General features: G+C 43.9%; 1 protein-coding gene across 1 annotated transcript in view; it reads left to right on the top strand.

Moving 5' to 3' along the window:
• The window catches only part of WSCD2 (WSC domain containing 2), a 197106-nt gene that overhangs the window by 89806 nt on the left and 80165 nt on the right, over positions 1–27135 (top strand). Inside the window, exon 4 of the mRNA XM_066601918.1 lies at positions 26527–26648. Coding sequence (XP_066458015.1) covers positions 26527–26648 — 122 coding nt within the window. The remainder of the gene's footprint in view (positions 1–26526; positions 26649–27135) is intronic.

The raw sequence follows: 27135 nt of genomic DNA, 5'->3' as shown, positions 1-27135 counted from the left end.
CACAGGCCAAGCTCCTGATCCAGGTGTGTCGCAGCCGACTGCTGCGCGATTAGGAGAGAGGCACGTTTCTGGCGTCCCCACATTCATCGCCCAATTAATGGGTCCACGCGGGAGACGGTTATTAGAAAATGAGCAGTGTGAGCAGGTCCTGTCCTGGATGGCAGAAAGTGCTTCGAGCAACCTATCGTCTACCCGCAGTTCTGCGCCGTCCACTGCTGCCAATCCGAATCCTCTGTCTGCTGCTCCTCCTTCCTCCCAGCCTCCTCGCTCCACTACAATGACACCTGCTCAGGAGCGGGAACACTCCCAGGAACTGTTCTCGGGCCCCTGCTTAGATTGGGCAGCAGCGGTTCCTCTCCCACCAGAGGAGTTTATCGTCACTGATGCCCAACCATTCGAAAGTTCCCGGGGTCCGGGGGAAGAGGCTGGGGACTTCCGCCAACTGTCTCAACAACTTTCTGTGGGTGAGGAGGACGATGACGATCAGACACAGTTGTCTTGCAGTGAGGTAGTAGTAAGGGCAGTAAGTCCCAGGGAGCAGCGCACAGAGGATTCGGAGGAAGAGCAGCAGGACGATGAGGTGACTGACCCCACCTGGTGTGCAACGCTTACTCAGGAGGACAGGTCTTCAGAGGGGGAGTCAAGGGCATCAGCAGGGCAGGTTGCAAGAGGCAGTGCAGTGGCCAGGGGTAGAGGCAGGGCCAGACCGAATAATCCACCAAGTGTTTCCCAAAGCGCCCCCTCGCGCCATGCCACCCTGCGGAGGCCGAGGTGCTCTAAGGTCTGGCAGTTTTTCACAGAGACGCCTGACGACCGACGAACAGTGGTGTGCAACCTTTGTCGCGCAAAGCTCAGCCGGGGAGCCAACACCAACAGCCTCACCACCACCACCATGCGCAGACATATGATGGCCAAGCACCCCGCAAGGTGGGACAAAGGCCGTTCACCGCCTCCGGTTTGCACCCCTGCCTCTCCCCCTGTGCCCCAACCTGCCACTGAGATGCAACCCCCCTCTCAGGACACAGGCACTACCGCCTCATGGCCTGCACCCACACCCTCATCTCCGCTGTCCTCGGCCCCATCCAGCAGTGTAGTTCAGCGCACCGTTCAGCCGTCGCTTGCGCAAGTGTTCGAGCGCAAGCGCAAGTACGCCGCCACGCACCCGCACGCTCAAACGTTAACCGTCCGCATCGCAAAATTCATCAGCCTTGAGATGCTGCCGTATAGGGTTGTGGAAACGGAGTCCTTCAAAAGTATCATGGAGGCGGCGGCCCCGCGCTACTCAGTTCCCAGTCGCCACTACTTTTCCCGATGTGCCGTCCCAGCCCTGCACGACCACGTCTCCCGCAACATTGTGCGCGCCCTCACCAACGCGGTTACTGCCACGGTCCACTTAACTACGGACACGTGGACAAGCACAGGCGGGCAGGGCCACTACATCTCCCTGACGGCACATTGGGTGAATTTAGTGGAGGCTGGGACAGAGTCAGAGCCTGGGACCGCTCACGTCCTACCCACCCCCAGAATTGCGGGCCCCAGCTCGGTGGTGGTATCTGCGGAGGTGTATGCTTCCTCCACTAAAGCACCCTCCTCCTCCTCCTCCTCCTCTGTCTCACAATCAAGATGTGTTAGCAGCAGCATGTCGCCAGCAGTCGGTGTCGCGCGGTGTGGCAGCACAGCGGTGGGCAAGCGTCAGCAGGCCGTGCTGAAACTACTCAGCTTAGGCGATAAGAGGCACACGGCCCACGAACTGCTGCAGGGTCTGACACAGCAGACCGACCGCTGGCTTGCGCCGCTGAGCCTCCAACCGGGCATGGTCGTGTGTGACAACGGCCGTAACCTGGTGGCGGCTCTGCAGCTCGGCAGCCTCACGCACGTGCCATGCCTGGCCCACGTCTTTAATTTGGTGGTTCAGCGGTTTCTGAAAAGCTACCCACGCTTGTCAGACCTGCTCGTAAAGGCGCGCCGGCTCTGCGCACATTTCCGCAAGTCCCACACGGACGCTGCCACCCTGCGCACCCTGCAACATCACTTTAAGCTGCCAGTGCACCGACTGCTGTGCGACGTGCCCACACGGTGGAACTCTACGCTCCACATGTTGGCCAGGCTCTATGAACAGCGTAGAGCTATAGTCGAATACCAACTCCAACATGGGCGGCGCAGTGGGAGTCAGCCTCCTCAATTCCTTTCAGAAGAGTGGGCCTGGTTGGCAGACATCTGCCATGTCCTTGGTAATTTTGAGGAGTCTACCCAGGTGGTGAGCGGCGATGCTACAATCATTAGCGTCACCATTCCTCTGCTATGCATCTTGAGAAATTCCCTGCAAACCATAAAGGCAGCTGCTTTGCGCTCGGAAACGGGGGCGGGGGAAGACAGTATGCCGCTGGATAGTCAGGGCACCCTCCTGTCTATTTCTCAGCGCGTACAGGAGGAGGAGGAGGAGCATGAGGAGGATGAGGAGGAGGGGGAAGAGACAGCTTGGCCCGCTGCTGACGGTACACCGGCTGATTGCCTGTCATCCTTTCAGCGTGTATGGCCTGAGGAGGAGGAGGAGGAGGAGGATCCTGAAAGTGATCTTCCTAGTGAAGACAGCCATGTGTTGCGTACAGGTACCCTGGCACACATGGCTGACTTCATGTTAGGATGCCTTTCTCGTGACCCTCGCGTTGCACGCATTCTGGCCACTACGGATTACTGGGTGTACACACTGCTCGATCCACGGTATAAGGAGAACCTGCCCACTCTGATTCCCGAAGAGGAAAGGGGTTCGAGAGTGTTGCTATACCACAGGACCCTTGCGGACAAGCTGATGGTAAAATTCCCAGCCGACAGCGCTAGTGGCAGAAGGCGCAGTTCCGAGGGCCATGTTGCAGGGGATGTGCGTAGATCGAGCAGCATGTACATCCCAGGCAGTGCAACAGTCTTTAAGGGCCTGGCCAGCTTTATGGCTCCCCACCAAGACTGTGTCACCGCTCCCCAGTCACGGCTGAGTCGGCGGGAGCACTGCAAAAGGATGGTGAGGGAGTACGTAGCGGATCGCACGACCATCCTTGGTGACGCCTCTGCCCCCTACAACTACTGGGTGTCGAAGCTGGACACGTGGCCTGAACTAGCCCTGTATGCCCTTGAGGTGCTTGCTTGTCCTGCGGCTAGCGTGTTGTCGGAGAGGGTGTTTAGTGCGGCTGGGGGAATCATCACCGATAAGCGTAGCCGCTTGTCAACCGACAGTGCCGACAGGCTAACACTCATCAAGATGAACAAAGGCTGGATTTCGCCAGACTTCTGTTCTCCACCAGCGGACAGCAGCGATACGTAAGCAATACGTAGGCTGCACCCGCGGATGGAAGCTACGTTCTCTCTCACCATCCAAAACGGGGACATTTGTGCTTCATCAATCTGTGTCTAATATTCCTCCTCCTCCTCCTCCTGTTCCTCCTCGTGAAACCTCACGTAATCACGCTGAACGGGCAATTTTTCTTAGGGCCACAAGGCTCACTCAAATAATTTTTCTGAACAATTTTTATAAGTTTCAATGCGCTTAAAAGCATTGGAACTTTAACTTGAACCAATTTTTCGTTACACTGGGCTGCCTCCAGGCCTAGTTACCACTTAAGCCACATTAACCAAAGCGATTAATGGGTTTCACCTGCCCTCTTGGCTGGCCATGGCCAATTTTTGGGATGTACATTAGTACTGTTGATACAGCAATTTTTGTGGGCCCTCGCCTACAGTGTAATCAAATTAATTTTTAGCCCACCTGCATTACAGCTGACGTTACCTCAGCTGTGTTGGGCAATGCAATGGGATATTTTTGTGTACCGCCGGTGGGTTCCAGGGAGCCACCCATGCTGTAGGTGCACACTGAGTTTTTAATACTTCTGTACACTTCTAAAGAACCCGTCTGACTGGGGCATGCAGTGTGGGCCGAAGCCCACCTGTATTACGCACGACATTACTACCTCAGCTGTGTTGGGCAATGCAATGGGATATTTCTATGTACCGCCGGTGGCTTCCTGGCACCCACCCAGGCAGTGGGTCCACAGGGAGTTAAACCTACATGTGTCCACTTGTAAAGAACCCCAGTCTGACTGGGGCATGCAGTGTGGGCCGAAACCCACCTGCATTAACCCTTTCCAGTCCACTGTGTGACCTGTGAAGACATTAGGGTTTAAGGCTGTACAGCTCCGTTGTTGGTAGACGTCCGTCGGGGTTCTCTTACTGTATATTGCCAGCCTCTCTGCTGTCGGAGCCTATCCTACGTGTCAGCTCATGCAGTACTGGCTTTAGCCAGCATATAGCGCCGTTGTATAACAGCAGAAAAAGAGTAAGCCCCCTAGGAAAACCATATACAAATTGGATTGGAAAGGGTTAAGCACAACATTACTACCTCAGCTGTGTTGGGCAATGCAATGGGATATTTCTATGTACCGCCGGTGGCTTCCTGGCACCCACCCATGCTGTAGGTGCACACGGAGTTTTTACTACATCTGTACACTTATAAAGAACCCCAGTCAGACTGGGGCATGCAGTGTGGGCCGAAGCCCACCTGCATTAAGCACGACATTACTACCTCAGCTGTGTTGGGCAATGCAATGGGATATTTCTGTGTACCGCCGGTGGGTTCCAGGGAGCCACCCATGCTGTGGGTCGACAGGGACTTCACAATAGGGAGTTGTACCTGCCTGTGTCTATGAATTAAAAAGCCCGGTCTGACTGGGGCATGCAGACACCTTGACAGAATGAATAGTGTGTGGCACATAGGTTCCCCATTGCTATGCCCACGTGTGCAGCTCCTGATGGCGGTGGCACAGGATTCTATTTATCATTGCTTCTGTACAGCATTGTGGGCTATCGCTCCGCCACTTTTAAAGAGGGTCGCTGCCTAGCCGTGCCAACCTCTGCAGTGTGTGCCTGCGGTCCCTCGTCATGGCAGACGCAATTCTAAATAGACATGAGCGTGGTGTGGCATGAGGGCAGCTGAAGGCTGCGCAGGGACACTTTGGTGTGCGCTGTGGGGGGGAGGGGGGCCGTTTGGGCAGCATGTAACCCAGGAGAAGTGTCAGTGGAGTGTCATGCAGGCAGTGATTGTGCTTTGTTGGAGGTAGTGTGGTGCTTAGCAAAGGTATGCCATGCTAATGAGGGCTTTTCAGAAGTAAAAGTTGTTGGGAGGGGGGGGGCCCACTCTTGCCGGTATTGTGGCTTAATAGTGGGACCTGGGAACTTGAGATGCAGCCCAACATGTAGCCCCTCGCCTGCCCTATCCGTCACTGTGTCATTCCCATCACTTTCCTGAATTGCCCAGATTTTCACACATGAAAACCTTAGCGAGCATCGGCGAAATACAAAAATGTTCTGGTCGCCCATTGACTTCAATGGGGTTCGTTGTTCGAAACGAACCCTCGAGCATCACGGGAAGTTCGTTACGAATAACGAACACCCGAACATTTTGGTGTTCGCTCATCTCTATTAATAAACTTAATTCATTTAGTAGGGTCAATTGTGAACCTAACTAGGTATTTATGCTGTGTAGTTCAGCCACAGAAACTTGAGTGCACATCACCCATCATGGCGGAAAACTAAAAATAGGTGGAAGCTCGCTGAATCACATTGCTTGGTTCAAAAGTTACACCCCAAATTTAATGTGGTGGGGTCTTTATGCCGATGTAGTAAAGTTTAACTTGTGTGTGATCACTTTCTGCAACAAGTTATCTTTCCATAAGCTATTAAAAAGCTATTGTCACTGGCTTAACTATAGATGATGTGGTAGCATCCAGGTCCAGGAGACTTAGGGGGCCCATAAGGCCTCTCTTCTCCATATAGGGAGCCTAGTACTATGAATACAGCATTATAGTTGGGGGCCCTGTTACAGGTTTTGCATTGGGGCCTGGGAGCTTCAAGTTATGCCTCTGGCTATTGCCCTCTTATCCCGACACAACAAACCCATTGTAAAGCAATTAGAGGGATAAACAAACTCTGCCAATTAAATTATGATAACACATTATATATCAAGTTAAACTGCTACATCTGTACATATGGAATCTAATGTGTATTAAGATACTGAAATACAGATTGGATAGATTTCTTTTGCACAAGAGGTAAGTTGTAATTGCATTCGCACAATTCCCCACCATTTCTTAGGTGAATATACCTTCTACTATACAAAGCTACAAGTTTCACTGAGCATTAAATTCCTGTTAGTATTGTACATTGTGTACCTTGATATCTTGTGAACAGTTCAGGTCAAGTGAATGGTACATTAGTCATCTTGCCCTAGCAGAGATTTCAGTCCTTAACAACACAGTATGTTAAATGGACTTCATTGAATGAAAAGAGTCGATGGAAACTGAGTCAGAAGTCTTGTGTTCATTTCTGAAATGTTGCTGTTTCCTAATGCAGTAATGTTGCACTCCATGTTGCCCATACATGTATAACTATATTAAGTGGAAACATTCTTTTCTCTTCAATCACTTTAGAAGAATCATCTATTCACGAGAAGAGAACACAATGTACTGTTTCTATGCAAAATGACACTGAGTACAGCTCTATCAGTGGCCACTTTAGAAGGGATACATGTAGAGACAAAACATAACCGAACACAATCCCAACTCTATTGTGAGCTTATGTTGAAGGAGTTCTGTATTGGTAATACAGTGCTTTGTGTGACATATCTGGCCTAATGTATCAGTCATTGTATGGGAGAAAAATGGGGCAATTACAAAAAAATATGCCAGTACAAAACATGCACCATTAACTTTTCTATCAAGTATCACTTTCATATTTTTCCTTTTAAAACAAAAGGGCTTGGTTAAGATGTTACAAGATTACAACATATTATCCAAATATGGAAATAAATGGAAGTAAATAGTGTTTAGCGGGCCAAAAAGTCAAACCGTGTTTTGGGTTAAACTTTACTAAAAGCTTGGTTTGGCACTGTCGTGGATTTACTTTGTGTCCAACAACTTATTCAATTAGGAATGTTTACACCCTTCCATATTAATTCTGAATTGATAATGCGCATAAGAAGTTTTCACACTGACACAGGTTCAGCATGAATAAGCTTCCTCAATTCTGCTTTAATGTTGGGCGTGCAGCCTCTTTTAAAAGAATGTAACATATCTGCCCATCTGGGCAGGTCAAAGATTACATAGATACAACGTATTGTTCAATTATTGGATAAGCATCTTGCAAATCTTCCATCCTCCAGTCATCTGTGATTGGCCATCAGGTGGTAGACGGGATGAGTGGGTTGTCTTGGACCCACGAGTGGTTCCTTCGATATGATTGGATGTTACATCATGAATTAGTAATTGCACAAACCTCCCATGTTATTTGCATAAGTTTCCAGTAAACTTGCTTGGGTAATTATTGCGGTATCTAAAAGCGGTACTTGTCTCAAGTGCGGTTATCTGTCTGATCCTACTTCTAAATTTACAAAACAGATGGAAAATGTAACATGTTTACACTATATATTATCTTGTCAGTGTTTTGAGAACAGAAGTTTCATTAAAGGAAGTATTGCATATTGCGTAAATGTAAGAACAGAAGGCAAACATGACATTTGGTTATACCGAGTGTTAACTCATGAATACAGGTCCAATGTCCACTACAAAAGGCCCAAAACCCAATATAGCTATATTGGGTTTCCACCACAGTACAAACTCGAACCTCGGGTAGTTCGTTTCAGCCAAACCCACTAAAATTTTCTTCCTGTTCTTCTACTCCTCCTCCAGTGGAAGATGAAAGAAGGAGGAGGAAGAATGCGGAAAAAGGAGGAAGAAGCAGCATAGAGGTGCAGAGGTTAACAATGTTGACTTGCAGACCTAGGGTCCTAGGTTCAAATCTGCCCAAGGACAACATCTGCATTGAGTTTGTATTTAATTTTTCTTCCCCTCTGAAGAAGGGTGAAGGAGCATGGTGACTGAGTGCTTAGCACTGCTGTCTTGCAGTGCTGGGGTCCTAGGTTCAAATCTGACCAAGATGTTGTCCTTGGTCAGATTTGAACCTAGGGGGCTAAGACCCCAGCACAGCAAGGTAATAGTACTAACCACTGAGCCACATTTGGAGGTGGAAGTTTATGGCTATTAGACAAGTTATACATCGGTCTTGGTGTTTTTTGTGAAGTTCTGACTTGGTTCAAAGAAGTTTGGACCAAATGAACTTTTTTGATGAAATTTGGCGAATCAGCTGAACCAAACTTTTAAAACATTCAGTCAACATTAATAGTAAAACAAACACAAATATACAAACAGACTGCAGAAGAACAACCATGTAGCCTCTGTCTCTTTCTGTCTGATGGCTGTGCTTGCTCCTGTGGTTGCAGCTGTGCTCACTCCTCTATCTCTGGAGCCAGGCATATTAGTCCATCCATGGCTTGCCTAGAAGGAGTGTACATATATCTCACGAAAACTGCCCAATGCAGACAAATAGCGATGCTGCAAGAAGCATTAACTGCTGCTAAAAGCAATTTCATTCTTATTGGCCATGTGGTAAACTGCTTTGTAGCCATTGACAATGAAACTACTTTAAGCTGCAATCAAAATCTAAGTAGAACCAACCTCAACGATGGCCACAATGTGTGAAACCAACATTAGAAAAAGGGTTGTTCAGATAGCATGAATCCTTTAACAGATGGAACAATGTAATAAGCCCAGGTGGCCGTACGTTTTCACCAAAACTTTATTCCACTTCAAATACATCACTTTTCTATTTGTAAAATAGGACATCATATTTGGATATTTATGATACTTCTAAGCTGTCACCTAACAAGAAAACAATGGCTTCTACTTGTCATAAAACCAAATTTCTACGCGGACTACTAAATAGGCCTTCTGCACACGGGCGTATTTGCATTGCGGAGTCCATGGCAAATACAGTGCCATAGCATTTAATGGCAAAACCCCATTTCATGCTGTGATTTTGTCCGGGTTGCACGTGGCTGGCTTTCATTCAATGGATAAACACGTCAGGACAGCGCTTCAATGGACAACCCAGAATAGTATAGAGAGAAATAAATAGCAAAGTAAAAACAGGACTCACCCGGTGATTAGTGAAAAACCCCTGTATAGGAGCTCCACTAACACCTCCAGGCCAGGTGGGCTTGTATGGATCACATAAGGCATCTTTTTGTTGTTTCTGTCATTCTAATGATGTATCGGAAGAGCTGCTGGGCTTCTGTGTCCAACTGTCAGGTTGGACCCACGTAGTAAACGAAGTTGGGTAGAAAAAAGATTCCCCGTGCTCCTTCAGGATAACAAGTTTAAAACGTCGAAACGTGCTGCACAGTATTTCGATAAAACAAATCTTTTACTGCTCGGAGACGTCTTCCCTGGTGTTATCCTGAAGGAGCGCGGGCGGATCTTTTTTCTACTCAACTTCGTTTCATTCAATGGAAGCAGTCCATCTAACAGCACTTTCGTAGTGAGCACTGCGGAAGTATCGCAGGATACGTATCACCCCCCATTGCCGGCAGCTACTGCGCTTGAACGAGAGAGTGCCGGCGGGCACATCCGCAGCACTCGCAGAAGACGCCAGATAGGTACGCAGGGGACAACGGACGGGCACCGGGTCAAACTCCGCTGCAGGAATCCCGCATGCGGGGTCTCACCCGCCCGTATGCAGGAGGCCATAGGCAGAGTAGGCACTAGCTTATGGGCTCCACACCTTTTAGGGGCTCCGCAACAACTTATCAAAATAATATTGATTTGATCTTGAAACAAAATTATAAATCACATTTTTCTGAATTGTTTCTAAAAGATAGAAAAAATAAATCAACTCAGAGAAACAAACAAAAACTATACAGTAAAAAAAAAAATACTAATGTCTCAGTAACAGCTTAAAGTACATTGACCATAAATATCAGCTTCATATTACAGTTTGTATCTTAAAAGCTCATCCTCTGTCAGCTGTCAATTTGTAAAACATTTCGGTGTAACCTATATGTAATGTACAGTAGTAATTGATATCTCCAATTAGCGCCCGACATGAAGACTACAGCACTTAGGGCTGATTCACACGGGCGTATGCATAAAATACTGCATGTGGTCATGCAGTGTTTTACCATCCTGGGAGGCGACGGTGAGCCGACTATCGCTGCATATGGCAGTGTGTCTCACGCACACTGTTATGTGTAGTGTGACTTGCTTCAGTCTTTTTTTTCATTTCTCGCTCTGTCTCGTGTATTGTGTATGGACAGCATTGCATACTCTACCCATAGAGAACAATAGGTCTGTTCCTGCATGATACGTGGTGAAATAGAGCATGCTGCAATCTTTTTCACCTGTGTATCTAAACATAACATATATACGTTAATGTGAATGGATCAATGAAAATCAGTGTACTGTCATTGACTCCATTCACCGCGTAATACACGATGAAATCATGGCCGTGTGAATGAACCCTTAGTTTAATGTTATTCCGCTAGTGTATGTATATAGTGTGTCGTGAGTTTTTTCCAACTTCAGAGTTAAATATTCATGAGTTTTATGTTTAATAATATTGTGTAGTATTGTTTAATAACATTAATTGTGCAGGTTAGTTTTGTGCGATAATAGTGGTTTATTAAAAATGTTGGTTGGTAAAATTAAAACCGTATAGGAGATAATTTGTGAGGGGGAAGGGGCCTGAAATTTTGACTGGCTAGGGACCTCCACAGGCACTGTTCTATGTAGCACTGTATTCATTACTGTACTGCTATATATCACTATAGGTGTAGTGTATAAAACTGGAAGAAATCCAGGCTGTTTAGATCACAGATGATTTTCTAGATTAGATGTGATTTTAGCAAACTTGCTGCTATGAATTGTATTACAGCTCCATGCACCCTCCAAGTTGTAAACAGATATAAATCTATTGATGCCAAATTGTAAGTGGCACGCCAGACTTTGTCATATGAAATCCAAAAGAAAAAATAGTTATGGAATATGTAGTGACCCAAAATGGACGCTGCATAGTTTTAATACAGTTCTGGGAAAGGAGGGCATGTGTCCTGAAATGTGTGCCTTAACTCAGTTCTGTAAGGGATGCTGCTTTAATAGTACAATTTACTGTAATAGTTTTACTTTCATTGTGTTATGCATGCTGTGTTCATGTCTAGACTTGGAGCTGGTGGTTTGAAGATAATAGAACTCAGTTTAAAAGCAGATGGAGCAGCCCCAGTGATTCTGCTCTTTTCTAGCCTCCCAACTCTCAGCTAATCAGCCGTAAGCCGAGGGAAGGGGTAAAAGTTATATTAATCCATACAATGTTACAGAAGAGAGAAGAACAGGTATAGTGCCAAGTGAGAAGATTGCTGATTTAGGGGACAACTCTTCACAGTTCCAACAGCAATTTCCTGGATCTGATGCTTGGAGGCTAAAATATGCTTAGCGCAGGTTGTAGATATCCATGGGTCCTGGTTAGAAAGCCAGATAAGCAGTACAGGAACATATAGAGAGGCAGCAGCACTACCAGCCACCACCTTCAAAATTGGAGAGATTTATATTGTTGATTGATGCTTATATTGATGCTAAATAAAAATGTGAGTTATCTGTTACCCTGACTGACTCCTTAGACTCTCTTCTACTGAGGGACACAGTACTACAGTGCGACATCATACCAGGGAGCAGAGGCCAGCCTGTACAATCAATCCCTAACATTTCACTGTAGTGTAGCCAGTTGGGAGTGTTACTGTAATAGACACCATGACCCTAACTTTCCACTCTGGTACACCACAGATGCTTGAATATAGCACTGTGTAGAGCACCATATGGCAGTGGAAAGGTGCCATTCAATGTGCCTCGGTACAGCCTCCTGCATATGCCTCTGCTGTATACCTGAGGCCTTAGGTCTCTGTAGTTTTCAGGCTCTGGTTGTAAACAGAAGTGTATAAGCTTTACTTGAGACAACCACACATGAGATGTCAATGAGTTGATAATTGTTTAAAAAGTATACGTGAAAGGCCATTAGTACTTTAACAGACAACCACTCTGCACAATTGTATTTTGAATTTGCATCCTTTTTTACCAGAATTATATTCAATCCAACTCCTTGACATATGGTACTAATTCAGTGTGTGTGGTGTGTGTATAACTATATACTGTAGACACACACACACAAATATATATATATATATATATATATATATATATATATATATATATACACATAGCCTTCATTCTGGTATATATAGTTGCAACAAATGTAGCAGAATTCTAACACACCCATAGTGAACCTAGTATTCATTACTCCCATGTTAACATTAAAGGAGAGGATGAAAGAAAGGTGATGCGGTATTCTGTCCCAGCATGAAATGTAGTTATGGAGAGATGACATTTATTAACACAATTTCCAGTTATCTTCATGGCCATGGGATTACTGTGAAATTGGTGTAAGTCTTCTACAAGACCTGTCAGTTATATGACTTATGAGGTGTCTTTGTGTGGATGATGTTTTATTCAAGTACACGAGGACGTCCAGAGCAAAGCGTAATATCCACTTCTAGTCTTCAGATATCATCATATCTCACTACAGCTTAATACTTGCTAGATATGGTGCCTTTCTGCTGATAACTCAACTACCTTGGCTTGTGCAGATAAAATAGCTCAACAGATTAACAGATCTATAAAATGCTGGCTAATCATCTTCACGGAACAATTGTTCATCAAAACTTGCTGTCATCACAAGTTTGAAGTTTTTTTTCTGGGTGCAGCAGAGTAGCAACTGTCTGTTTGAAAGATTATTCTTTCCCGTTTGGACCATCTCAGCATAATATGACACAAAGAAATATCTTGAACAAAGGCAATTTTCTCTTGATGTATTATAATTTATCTGGAAACTGCTAAGATCAGTAAAAAAGCAGAAGATAAGATTTACAGCAGTTAATATTATGGTGTGCTTATAGGTCCTTTTATAATCAGCAGGAGTGTAATGCTTCTTTGTCCATGAAGAGAAAAGGGCAATTTACACTTTCCTTCCTTGCTTTATTATTTAATTACTCTGCATAGAAGTAGACCGGGGTGTCTGATTATTTATGTAGACTAGTGCTATAGCATCACAATTGGAATGAATGTGTCATGCTACGACTCGCAAGTTGCCGCAACATGACAGTCAGTTACAACAAATCCAAACTGAATGTCTAATGACTATCGTGTTGCAGTCATGGCAGCTTGTGTGTAACATCATAACCAGTTTCCATTTCATTGTGATGCTAAGAAAGCAGCATGACCCTGCAATATCTAGCCAGAGGACATATGTCCTGGTCAAAGTCACAGTGCAGCCCAGGCTTTATAGCAGTGGTATATTGTATGCAAAATTCACTCTCATCAGACTTTATTGCAACTTTCCAATCTAACATCCTGATTGGAGGCAGCATTAACCAGTTAAGATCTTTATGACATCCGGACAACCACTTCTCTAATGGTGCCCCAACATGATGCGGCTGAGCTAGCCTGATTACCTTGCTATATCTGTAATTACTGTGGTTTCAAGTTTCAAGAAGAGGTGCAGCACAGCAATCAGCGATATTCCGCCATCACAATGTGTGATGGCGCCCTATAAGAAGAGCCTACAAGGCAGGAAGCTATGGGAAAGTTCTAGTGGGCTACTGCAGGAGAAATGTGTTTGTACTAAATGTCTCATCAAATGAATGGATGACCAAATAGTCAGTTCTCTTGAGCAGGAGTCACTGTTTGCATTTTTTACAATCCTGACAAACTCCTTCCACACAAGTTCATGTGCTGTAAAAAGTCAGATGGACAGGAGTTATCCTAATGAGGCAACCTCTTTAACCCCTTGAGTGGCGGGTTTCCTACCACCCTGTCGTGCCCACCAGGGCAGGTTTTTTAAAATGGTCTAATCATTGAATTTCAACAAATTTTGCAGTTGTGTCTCAAGAGCCATAACTTTTTCATTTTTCCATTGACACGGCCATATGAGGGCTTGTTTTTTGCGGGACAAGTTGTGATTTTTTTAAACAGGGGGGAGGAAAAAAAGAAATGGGGAAAAAAGAAAAAAAGGGGCCATGTCATTAAGGGGTTAAATAATGTATTAACTTCCTTCTCTGGGTCATTACGACGCATGGATACCACATGTGTGATTGTATTTTTGATTTTTTACAAAGTAAAAATGGTGACAGCCCTTTACATGCTGCAGTGACAGCCCTTTACATGCTGCAGTCACATAGACTGCCGCATGTAAAGGGTTAACACAGCAGAGATCGGAGGTTTTCTCTGATCTCTGCTGTAAGAGCAGGTACCTAGCTGTCCTCTCACAGCCAAGCACCAAGCTCTCCCTGCCACAGAGACCATCGGCTTGCTTCTGACAAGCCGATGGTCTCTATGGCAACCTGTAAACAAAGCAGGAGATTGCCGGCATATCGGCAATATCTTCTGCTGGTTTTTCAAAGCCCTTGCTTTGTTCCCTGTGGGTCTGTGCAGGCAGAGCACACTGCCACAGCTTGTGGCATTGTGCTCTGCAGCTCCCATAGTGATACATAGCCTGGAAATCTTCCGGGCTATGTCGCTATGAGCAGTGGAGCTCGTCCCGGAAAATTTCCGGGCGTGCCACTCAAGGGGTTAAAGGACTTGTTTTATAGTCATGATGTAGTCTATACTCATCATTATAAGGTCCAAATGCAGTGCCATTAATTGACTTTAGAAGTCACAAACTTAAACAGTAAGTGATCAGCTGCTCAGAAGTCAACTGAGACCGTCATGGACCAGTGAGTATAGGCTAATTTATTATTTAAAGCATTCAAAGGATTTAGAAAAAAATATATACTGGACAACCCATTCAACTCAAATTATTATTTGTATATTTTAATAGTTTGATAAGATATTCATGCAAAACACAGAAAGACCATGCAAATATAATACAACAAACACTGCCCCAGTTGGATTTCATTCACTTACCCCAGTGCTAAAAGAATAGATGTGTTAAGGGTTTTTTCATGGAAATACTATTGATGACCTATCATCAGGTTAAGTTATCAATAGTTGATCAGCTGGGGTCTCTCACTGGGGCCCCCGACCGATCAGCAGTGCGGGCAATGAAATCAATGAGAGCCTTACCTGCAGTTACAAGCTCCGGCCACTATAAGCAGGTTGGCACGGAGGATTTCGCTTGACCTCTTTGTATTTGGAGTGGAAGTCTCTGCGCCAACCTCCCATGTAGTCGCCAGCGTTTGTAACTGCAGGCATGTTACAGGCGCTGGCCACTACAGTGAGGTCGGCGCGGAGGCTTCTGCACCGACCTTAGTTTTGTTGCGCCGCAGACAGCGTGCACCCCCACAGGAGATTTGTACTTATCTACTCCTGAATCTATCTAGAATATGATGTAAAGGGATCCATCCTCAATTGAGGCTTCACCTCCGTCATTTCGTCCTTAATCCTTATTTTTCAAGAATAGTGGACAAATCTTTTGTATATGTTGTTTGTCTTTTTGAGCTTTTAAATTAATTAATAAAAGTTAACTTTTAAAGGAACTATCCAGTGAAGGCTCACGGGAGATACAGGTGCGATGCGCTGCCAAAGAATGCCCATGGGAGAGAACCCTTAGGGAAGATTGTATTGGTGGTGCTCTTTATGTCTCAACCTTCTACCCTTCCTTATACAATGAGTCCAATAGATAGAGTATGGCACTTTTTCAGGCTTACAAATAAATAGACAAAAACAATCTTTGCTCTCCTCCTACCTATCTGACCACTCATTCAGTGTCTCCTTTGCTGGCTCTACCTCCCCTCCTCTTTTTCTGGCTGTTGGGGTACCCCAGGGCTCAGTCCTCAGCCCCCACCTTTTCCCCATCTACACAGCCCCTATTGGACAAGCCTCAGGAGATTTGGCCTCCAATACCATACCACCTCTACACTGACACCCAGTTATACACCTATTCCGGGGATATCTCTACACCTTTCCTCCAAAAACATCACCAGCTGTCTGTCTGCTGTCTCTAACACTATGTCCTCTCTAAACCTAAAACTAAAACTTCTCAAAAACTGACCTACTGGTGTTCCACCCTCTATTAACCAACCTCATCCTCACATCTCCATTTCACTATATTGCACCACCATAACTCCCAGGTGGCACACCCGCGATCTTGGAGTTCTTTTTGACTCTGATCTCTCCTTTACCCCCTATATATAATCTCTGGCCTCAACATGTCAGCCCCATCTCAAGAACATCACAAGAATCCCCCTTTGCTCACTGTGGATATGCTAAAAACACTCACTATTGCCCTCGATTATTGCAACTTGCTGCTGATTGCCTCCTATTCTCCAGACTTCCCCTTCCAATCCATCCTGAATGTGAGAGCCAGGCTCATCTTCCTGTCCAGCCGCTACTTGGACACCTCTGCCCTCTGCCAATCACTATATTGGCTGCCTGTTAAATACAGAATTCAATTTAAACTCACTACCTTCATTCATAAAGCTTTCCATAGTACCCCGCCACCCTACATTGCCTCCCTCATCTCAATCCACCATCCAGCCCGGGCCCTACACTCCACTAACGAAATCAGACTGAGTGCCCCTTTAATTTGAACCTCTCATTTTCACCTCCAAGACTTCTCCACAGCAGCACTAGTCCTCTAGAATGCGCTACTCTGAACTATCCAGGCAATCCCTGACTCACAAAACTTCAGGCGTGCTCTGAAAACGCATCTCTTCAGGGAGGCATACCGCATCTCCTAAACAAAACCCTTCTTTACTCTGCCTGATAACATGCTCCCTGTTCTAGTGACTGTAATTCTTGCTAGCCGCCACCAAACGCTCCCAGCAGTCATACCGATTCAGCCACCACACGGCGTAAGTCTGACCATTGTCTGTGTGTATAGCATCCCTCACTCTCCACCTTGACATACCGTGCACATCTCCAGCCCCTTTACCTTCTGTATCACCCCGTTATTTGTACTATGTAAGCACGTTGGAGCAGGACCCACACCCCTAATGTTTCCATCAACTGATTACTACATGTAACTGTGGTTTTTGTATTTTTGTACTTTTGTCTTTCTGTATCCCCCTGTTTTTGTAAGCGCTGCAGAATATGTTGGTGATATATAAATAAAGATTGTTATTATTATTTGTGCCATGATATCCAAATGATTCTGAGAGAATTCAAATCTTTGATTTTATAGTCTAAAGATTATAGCCTGGCTATCACTAAGAACTAGAGATGAGCGAGCATACTCGTCCGAGCTTGATACTCGTTCGAGTATTAGGGTGTTCGAGATGCTCGTTACTCGTAACGAGCACCACGCGGTGTTCAGGTTACTTTCATTTTCTTCCCTGAGAAATTTGCGCGCTTTTCTGGCCAATAGAAAGACAGGGAAGGCATTACAACTTCCCCCTGCAACGTTCAAGCCCTATACCACCCCCCTGCAGTGAGTGGCTGGCGAGATCAGGTGTCACCCGAGTATTAAAATCTGCCCCTCCCGCGGCTCGCCACAGATGCATTCTGACATTAGTTCAGGGAAAGTGGTATCTTGGTGGAGCTGCTATAGGGAGAGTGTTAGGAGTATTTTAGGTTTCAAGAACCCCAACGGTCCTTCTTAGGCCATAGAAATCGTAGATCGCACCTATGTGCGATCTGCGATTTCTGTTCTCTTCTCTATATGCGCTCAATGGGGCCGGCAGCAGCAGCACCGACCCCATTGAGAACATATAGAAGACAAATCATTCTTCTCTGCCACAGCTGTAACAGCTGTGGCAGAGAAGAACGATGTTTGCCCATTGAATTCAATGGAGCCAGCAATACAGCAGGTTCCACTGAAAGCAATGGGCTGCCGGCGTGCGCGGGGATGAATTGTCGGGAAGGGCTTAAATATATAAGCCCTTCCCTGCAATTCATCCAGAAATGTGTTACAATAAAAATATATACCGGCGTATAAGGCGACGGGGCGTATAAGACGACCCCCCAACTGTCACCTTATACGCCGGCAATACAGTGGAGCAAAGAATAAAAATCATTACTCACTTCAGGTGTTCTGCGCCGCTGCTGCAGGCTGTCGCTCCCTCCTGGTTCCCGGAAGACCATTGCTTTCTCTACGAAGGGCTTTAAATCCCCGCCTCCAGAAACACACGTGCCTTCAGCCAATCACAGCCAATGACAATGATGTCATTGAATGGCTGTGATTGGCTGTGTTTCTGGAGGCGAGGATTTCAAGCCGTGCGTCCAGAAAGCAATGCTCTGCCGGGAACCAGGAGGGAGCGACAGCCTGCAGGAGCGCCGCAGAACGTCAGAAGAAGTGAGTAATGATTTTTATTCTTTGCTCCACTGTATTGCCGGCGTATAAGGTGACAGTTGGGGGGTCGTCTTATACGCCCCATCGCCTTATACGCCGGTATATATTTTTATTGTAACACATTTCTGGATGAATTGCAGGGAAGGGCTTATATATTTAAGCCCTTCCCAACAATTCATCCTGCGATCGCCGGCACCCCATTGCTTTCAGTGGAATCTGCTGTATTGCTGGCTCCATTGAATTCAATGGGCAAACATCGTTCTTCTCTGCCACAGCTGTTACAGCTATGGCAGAGGAGAATGATCTTTATGCTGACAGTGGGGGGGAGGCCCACTCTTGCCGCTATTGTGGCTTAATAGTGGGACCTGGGAACTTGAGATGCAGCCCAACATGTAGCCCCTCGCCTGCCCTATCCGTTTCTGTGTAGTTCCCATCACTTTCTTGAATTGCCCAGATTTTCACAAACGAAAACCTTAGCGAGCATCGGCGATATACAAAAATGCTCGGGTCGCCCATTGACGTCAATGGGGTTCGTTACTCGAAACGAACCCTCGAGCATTGCGAACATTTCGTCCCGAGTAATGAGCACCCGAGCATTTTGGTGCTCGCTCATCTCTACTAAGAACATGTTTTCACCTTTGCAGTGTTCCAGAGCACGTTCTCATTGTCCAAGACATGCCAATTGGATTATGATAACAGTCTTTTCTAAGTTCTAGTATATGCTTGAACTTTTGCCATTATAGAAATTTCTATTTATTTGGATCAACGCTCAAGTTGAAGTATGCATCTAGCAATGACTTTCACAAACATAAATGCTATAATAACCTGGCTTTGAGGTGTTTGGCATTTTATTTTTAATACTTTAGCAGGTCTGGCATCAGAAACTTCTCGTGATCAGCTCTTATTGTCGAGACAGCTTTAGGGAAAAAATATAGCCTATTTAAACAATTGGGCGCCTGCTATAGATGACACAAAGTGACAAATATGCTGTTCTTTTCCATGTTTTGGCTAATACAGGAAGTCTTGAGCAAGTCCTCCTTGGCCTTGGGACATTCTAAGTGAACACCATGATATCCAGTTGGTACAATGATTTTAATGTTGCACAGTCTGATGATTACAATTTGAAGTCGCTTGGTAATTTTCTTGTGGTTTATACCCTCTTCTTATTTGGTGGAAATTGCAATTTGTGGATCCGTGTCTGCTATTATGTTACCACACTGACAAGAGATCAGTAACATGTACACTATACTGAATGTGTTTAATTTAAAAAAAATCAATTCTTGATAGTGATAATACCATTTTTACATTTGAGAAAATTAACCTTTCTGGAAAGTGTCAATCCAATGAACTTTCTTTTTACATAATGAGGGAATATAGTAATTTATGTGTTGTACCTGATTTAACTTGTCCTCTGTTAATTTGCCTTTGTCTAGTGATGAGAGATTAGTGAAATAATCGGTTTGTGTGGGTGTCAGGCCATTTTGGCAAAAATCATGATAAATCGGGATTGGCGATTCGACTCCCATTAAAGTCAATGGGATTAAAAATTGGGTTTACTAATTTTCCCTCCAAAAGGTCCCCAATGCAGCTGAAGACCCTCCATCCTCTAAAAAAAAAATCATGTAAATACAGCCACACATCTGGGAAACTCTCTGCTCCTCCCAAAAAATGGTCATAATAGTGCCAGTCAATTGTAGCACAGGGGTGTCACTGAAAACAAAAGAAGGCACGCATGGGGTCTGGGAGACCAAAAATTGCACCAAGGTAGAAAGCAGGTGTACTGCTAGGCCTAATGGCAATATCATAAATTTAATAAGGACAAATTCTGCCAGGTAAAGACAACACTCAAGCACGGGCCTGCTCCAAGGAACAAATGTAGAGCTACAAAAAATGTTGCTACGCAAGACAGCAAGTCTGTTGCTGCTTTTAAATGCAATGTCATAATGTTTGCTAGTGACAAATTCTACCAGGAGAACAGAGCAGCCAAGAACAGGTCTTCTCCAAGGAAAAGCTGTAGAACTACAGCTGTATCCTGTGCTTTAGAAAATTTTTATTTTGGGCAAATGGGGAAAGGAAGAGCAGCAGCAGTTGTGCCACCACCAGCAGCAGCGCCTTGAGGGCACACGGTACTCCTCATAGAAACATGAGAGCTGTAGCTCTGTATTTCTATATCAATATATTTTTCATTTGGAGGTGAAGTAGTAGGAGGAAACATGGTGAAGAAGAGCAGCAGCACCACCAGCAGCAACAGCACCTTGAGGGCAGAGTGTGCTCTTCCTGGAAACATGAGAACTGTAACTCTGTAGTTCCATATTGAAATATTTTTTAGTTAGGTGGAAGTAGGAGGAGGAAACCTGGCAGAAGAAGGAGAGCAGCAACACTTCCAACAGCATCAGCAACAGAACCTTGAGGGTACAGTGTGGTCTTGGATATAAGTCTAACCTCAGTCATATGTGAGTAAAAATTGCCAGCGTACTAAATCAATGGAATCTGCCATAGGGGTGCAGAAGTCAGGCGAAGTCCATGCCTGGTTCGTTTTTATAAAATCCCCTTTGTTTGTAGACAGGCAGATGTGTCTGTCAGTTAACACCCTTTTATATAGAATCACAGAGGGAAGAAAAAAAATGTACAAAGACATAACTGATAGATAAAGGAGCCAAAAATGCACCATCTGATAAACTGCAGGGTAGGTTCAATCACCATAGACCTGGTAGCATGCAGAAAACCAGATTGCAATATGAGTGAACTAAGTATTCAGTGCAAACTATTATGCAGCCTTTCAAATAACGCGCTGGCAACAGGACAGGCAGACACATCCAAAACATATTGTGCAAAGCTCTGGCCACTCGTCCAGCTTAGACACCCAGACATCAAAGAGACCAATGCCATGTCTGAGTATATCCACGTGGGAGCTTACATATTCTTGGACCATCATGAATAAGTGCTGCCTGTGACTGTCAGTCCCACACCATGCTTTTGCTATAGACTGCGATGGGCTGAAAAAACTATGCCACACCTCTGTTACACTTCCCCTGCCACCGCTGCTGGTGGTGGTGCTGTGGTGGCTTCCTGCTTGACCACCGAAAATCAGTTTAGGCTAACCTGATTCGATTTTGTGAAAACTTGGACAATTTTATCACCCGGCCAATCAAGATGAGCAACACTACCTTTGACTATGTATTCTTGCTATGCAGTTGGCCCTTGTTGTAAGCCTTAAGACATGCAAAGCTCATTATCATGTGTTGTACTTTTCCATTTCTCTGCCAATCATGTTTTAAGAATAAAGGAAACCACAATTGTATTCATGCAGCCGCTGAATGCCACTCGTTTTTCTTCTAAGCTTGGATGCAAAGCTCATTACTTTATGGATACCTTTGGAAAAATGAATTTAGGGGAATTACTTCATTGAGATTATTAATTTTTTGTATTGGGGATAAATGGTACATATATTTTGCAGTGTGTTGCATTGCATGTAGATCGATTGCATACATGCTTAATTAGCATATATTGTAAACTGTATGAGTTTTGCTTATTGTATTGAACTGTGTTTACCGCTCAATCATTTACATGGAACTGTAGGCAAAGAATATAAAATAGATGTATATTTTTTACTATTGCAGAAACTTGTAATTCTAAGTTGCTGAAAAATAGTAAAAGGGAAATATAACGAGCAGTAATTTAAAAGTTTATGAGCTCTGGGTCTTAGGGCTCGTTCACATGAGTGTATGTGTACAACGCTTGGAGTCTTCGGGAGTGTTGTACGCATTACAGCCCAAATGCTCTGCCGGCAGAGTCCGCGTATGGGCTGTGATTGGCACTGCGCATGCCCGGGAATCTGGTGTCATGGACATGCGCAGTGTGATTTTTTTTTTTTTTCAAATTCCCTGCTCTTTTCAGAGCAGGGCTGCGTATTGAAAAGCAGCCCATATAAAATGCATGCGTATGGACAGCGTTTCATATGCAGCCCATTCGAGGGCACATATAATACGCAGAGAAATAGAGCATGCTGAGATTTATTTCTCCTGCGTATCAATATGCAGTGCTCACACGCAGGTGTGCATGGAAGAGGGAAAGTCCATTGACTTTCATTGCTTCCATTTACCGCGTGTTACGCAGGGAAATATGTGTGTGCAATGCACGGTAACAATACGTCCATGCGAATAAGCCCTTATAGTTATTATGTAGTCTGGAGTTCCTCTTGTGTAGAAGTCAGAACTACAAGAAAAATGAAATAAAAAAAGAAAGCTTAACATTAGAGTTGAGCGATCCGAACCAGTGGAACCCTGTTTTGGGTTGAACTTTGCTAAAAGTTGGGTTCAGCACAAACCTGAACCAAGCTTTTAGCAAGGTTCTACCAAAAACAGGGTTCTACTTAGGGGTATACATAGACATCATGGGGTCTTAAGAATTAGAGTGCACTTAGGGGCACTGATGATTGAAAGGGTTATCCAAGTTAAAATTTCAAAAAAATCATACTACCCAAGTATAAAAATAATAATCATGCACTCACCTCTCCCGGCTACCGACAGCACTGGCACTGTATTCTCAAGTCTGTCCTATGATGGTGTATAACAACCTGCAGCAGTCTGTGTACAGAATGCCACAGGCTGCTGCAGCCAGTCACAGACCCTAGTGTTCGAGTGCTGAAATCCATGATTAGCTGCAGCAGCCGGTGACGTTCCATAAACAGGCTGACTGCAGACTGCCAACATAGATCCAGTGCAGAGAACGGAGCTGCAGCACTAGAGATGCAGAGAGCGGTGAGTACTGTATATGGTTATTAATTTATACATGAAGAGCAGGGATTAAAAAAAAATAACTCAGACAAGCCCTTTAAGGGGCACAGGGTAACCACTATTAATTTGTGAGTTCTGAGAAGTACTACTTTTCTGGGGCACAAAATGAGCATCATTACTTTGTGGGGGGCACAGAGAGAAACTAATACTGTGTGGGGACACAAAGCAAGCACTATTTCTTGTGATGGTCACTATGGGGGATTATTATTGTGTGGGAGCAGTATTTGTGGGGCACAAGAGGAAGCACTTTTATTGTGGAAGATACTGGCATTGGTAGCGGCAGCATGGGAAAAGTATGAGAGACGAGTTATAGCTTTAACCCTTTCCAATCCAATTTGTATCCTGGTTTTCCTAGGGGGCTTACTCTTTTTCTGCCGTCATACAACGGCGCTGTAAGCTGGCTAAAGCCAGTACTACATGAGGTGACAGGTTGGATAGGCTCTGACAGCAGAGAGGCTGGCCATATACAGTAAGAGAACCCTGACGGATGTCTTCCAACATCGGGGCTGTACAGCCTTAAATCATAATGTCTTCAGAGGTCAGACAATGGATTGAAAAGGGTTAAGAAAAATGTATGACTACATTGAGAAGAAAAGAGAAAGTGGATGACATTGACCAGAGAAGATTTTACTTGTGATCACTGGAGGTAACTGCACTGTAATCACGATTACTGTGTGGAACTGGTATCTATTATATGGTGTTTGCATCATATAGATATTACTAGAGCTGGGCAGCTGTATCTAAGCTGTTGTGTCTTAAAGGTTCTCTTATAAATATGCTCTCTGATTGCATGTAATGTGTGTATATACTTTTGGGGGTGAAACATTGCTGGTAGCCATGCCAAATGGCTGCGGGCTGGGGTTCGGTGTGGCAGTAGGGGGGCCCAAGCTGAACTTTTACACCTGGGTCCATGAGACTGTAGCTGCGCCCTTGATTATTATGACTTTATTTTGCCTTTATGAAGCAGAATTGAGTCACTATGAACTAGTCATGACTATGAAATAGCTGATAGTCATGTTCCTGTTCAGTTGATATCACATATTAATTTTATTTCTATGGCAAACTTGCATGATGACCTCACCTCGGCCCAATATCACGCTCTGCAAACTACGTTTTACCTGTACATGTGTCGATTTTCAGGCAAAAGTGCATCACATTTGTGAAATTCTGATCCTCTCGCGTGGGTTTCACACACAATAGAGAATTTAAAAAGAATATTTTTCAGTATCTGGATTTAAATTGTTAAAGAAAATATTAGTGATACATGCTCTCAAGCAGCTCATACACTTGAGATGTAGCAAAAAGATGATATAGACCATTGTCTTCTGACAGTTGATACCTTTTTGTGACAAGAATGAACATGATAGACACTGACCAAGGGCAGATATCTGTGGAAAAGTTAATCTACTGTGTCGGATCTTATCAGTCATTGTTGGGTGCCGTTATTGGAAAGTCTTTCATGACCAGACCAAGTTACAGATGAAGGTAAAGATTAATCAGTGATTTATTGTTTCAACTTATGACACGGTCATTTAGAACAACTGCAAGTGACAATGACTAGGCATTTAGAGAACAACTGTCTGCAAATCCTTGTCTATGGCTAGTTTTACTTAGGCTGGTGAAAATATTGCTTAGATATGCTGTAATTCCTGTACATAAATATAAAAACTCAATATAGAGATCTGTTTGTATGGGGGCATCGACTATGTCTAGAGGAAAGAGGGTTTCACATAAGCATTGCAGCAGTGTTTTATAGCAGTAAGGCTATCAGATTCGGGGATTTTGCTGAAATAGTCATACATTCCTTGAATTAAAGAAAATGGGGTTTGCATGCTTTCATTGAATGATAAATTCATAAATTGATGAAGTGTTTTGTTTGAAATTGCTGAAACTAAAAAGAAATTTGTATAGCCATTTTCGCAATGAGAAAGAAAATGTTTCCTAGTGAAGGCTCCCAGGCTGCAATGTTTTAACCATATTAAGCTTTGCCTGTGGCAGGGCTTAATATGTAAACATGAGAAATACAATACACTGTAATACTGAAGTATTGCAGTATATTATAAAAGCAATCAAACAATCGCAAGTTTAAAAAATAATGTGAAATGTAAGTGAAATAAAATGTAAAAAACTGTAAAATTTATATCTATATATATATTAAATTTAATAAGAAACGTTTCCTACTTTTTCCCACAAAACAATCAAAATGATCAAAGATAAACATAATTGTCATTGTTGCATTAAAAAAAAACTATTAAACTATCACATTATTTATTTCACATGGTGAATGCTATATGAAATAAACAAAAATAACTAATGTCAGATTCATGATTTTTTGGGAGGCATAAATGCAGCAATATCTCTGTGTTAAAACAACGCTAGTGTGCAGGGGCCCTAATGTTGTCCTTGTATATTGGCACTGTGAAATTTTACAACTAAAAATGTAGTACAAGTTTTCCTGGTATAGATATAATTCTGCTATTTTTTTCCACTGTTGACACAGACCAAATAAAAACCTGTGACTTTTGTTTCAGCATTCACGTCTTTCAATTTGTCACGTGGGTAAAGCACACTATCACGTATATAATTAGTGTAATGTTGAGGCTTTCCCAACAAGTCCCAACTATTTCTCTGCAGAACTCTATTCACACATGTATGAAAGTAAACTTGCCCACTCCTAAGACCTTGCAGTGGCTGAAGGGAAACTGTCTGCACATTTTCACACGTTAATAATCCTACACCCTTTAAACACTGATGTCATGAGTTTTTCAAAAAATATTTTGTTATCCACCTTGTGCCAAGCCTATCTGCAAACTGAAGACTTTAATTTTTTCTGCATTGCAAGCAAATATTGGGTGATTGGTCCTGTGGGTGAACCAGTCCATCTCTGGGACTTTGAATCACTCCCTCAACACTACCCCTCTCTCTGCAAGTAATGTGGAGACACGGTACTAGACTAGCATGTGCGTCGTGACCTCCAAGACCGGCGCATGCACAGTTGGAAAGGATCAATATGCACACAGCCAGCACAGATGTATCATTCTCATTTAACAGATTTCTGTTGTTTAACAAACCTACTGGTCAGATTCTTCAGCAAGCCTGCAAAGCATAGTTCTACTCATCTCTATTTATGATAAACTATTAATGGGTTTTTCCAAGATTTTAATATTGACGGTCTATTCTTAAAGGCTTATCCTTACTGCCACTTCAAGCAAAGGGGATTGAGCTGCAGTACCTGGCACAATTGCTACAAAATGTGCATGCTGTCCCCGATAGGCAATGAGTCTGCATGTTGTGCCCGGTAAACAATCAGCCTCAGCACTCGCCCAAGTGTCACTGCCACTTCAATCAGCTAATTATTGAGGGTGTCTGGATGCAGACCTCCAATAGACTTTATATGGATGATCTAATCTACAGATAGGACATTAAGATTATAGTCAAGGAAGACCCCTTAAAGTTAATTAAAAATCATGGTAGCCGTGTTGATTCTTCATTTTTGTTTATTTTGTATTGTTGATTACAGATGGCAGTGCCATATTTCGTGGATGTTTCCGACGACCAGATAATATATCTCTGGCTCTCCCAGTGAGCAGCATTATGTTAAATATGTCTGTGGACAAATGTGTTGATTTATGCACAGAAAAGGTTAGTGTACTTTTATTTTGTTATACATTTATTTAAAATGTACTTATAATTTGGAGACCCTTTTAGGTAAATATTTAGAAATTACTTTACAAGCATTTCACTAGTATTTTGTTATTGGTCAAATCTATGAAACATACAATGGAGCAGAGAGTCTATAACCTGCCTGACAGCCTAATATAACACAAGCAATAAACTGTCCCAACAGGGTATTTAAATTCCTCATAGGCCTCTGCTTTATGTTTATATCTCTTCTGTGGTAAGTTAATAACACTTCTCTTTCAGATAAAATTCAGCTTGTATAATAAATCTTAGTAAATAAATAATTCACCACTGTCATACTCTACTGTACACATTCCACCTCCATGAAATTTTAGTAAAGTAACTTTTCTGCTTTTAAAACCTAGGATGGCCCTATGTTTCATTACAGAGTACATAGTAAAGTAGTGAAATACAACACCTGCGCTGCATTGAATTGTATGTTTTTATG

This window comes from Eleutherodactylus coqui, chromosome 5 (genome assembly GCF_035609145.1).
Source record: "Eleutherodactylus coqui strain aEleCoq1 chromosome 5, aEleCoq1.hap1, whole genome shotgun sequence".
Classification (NCBI taxonomy): domain Eukaryota; kingdom Metazoa; phylum Chordata; class Amphibia; order Anura; family Eleutherodactylidae; genus Eleutherodactylus; species Eleutherodactylus coqui.
This window is presented reverse-complemented; position numbering and strand designations above follow the sequence as displayed.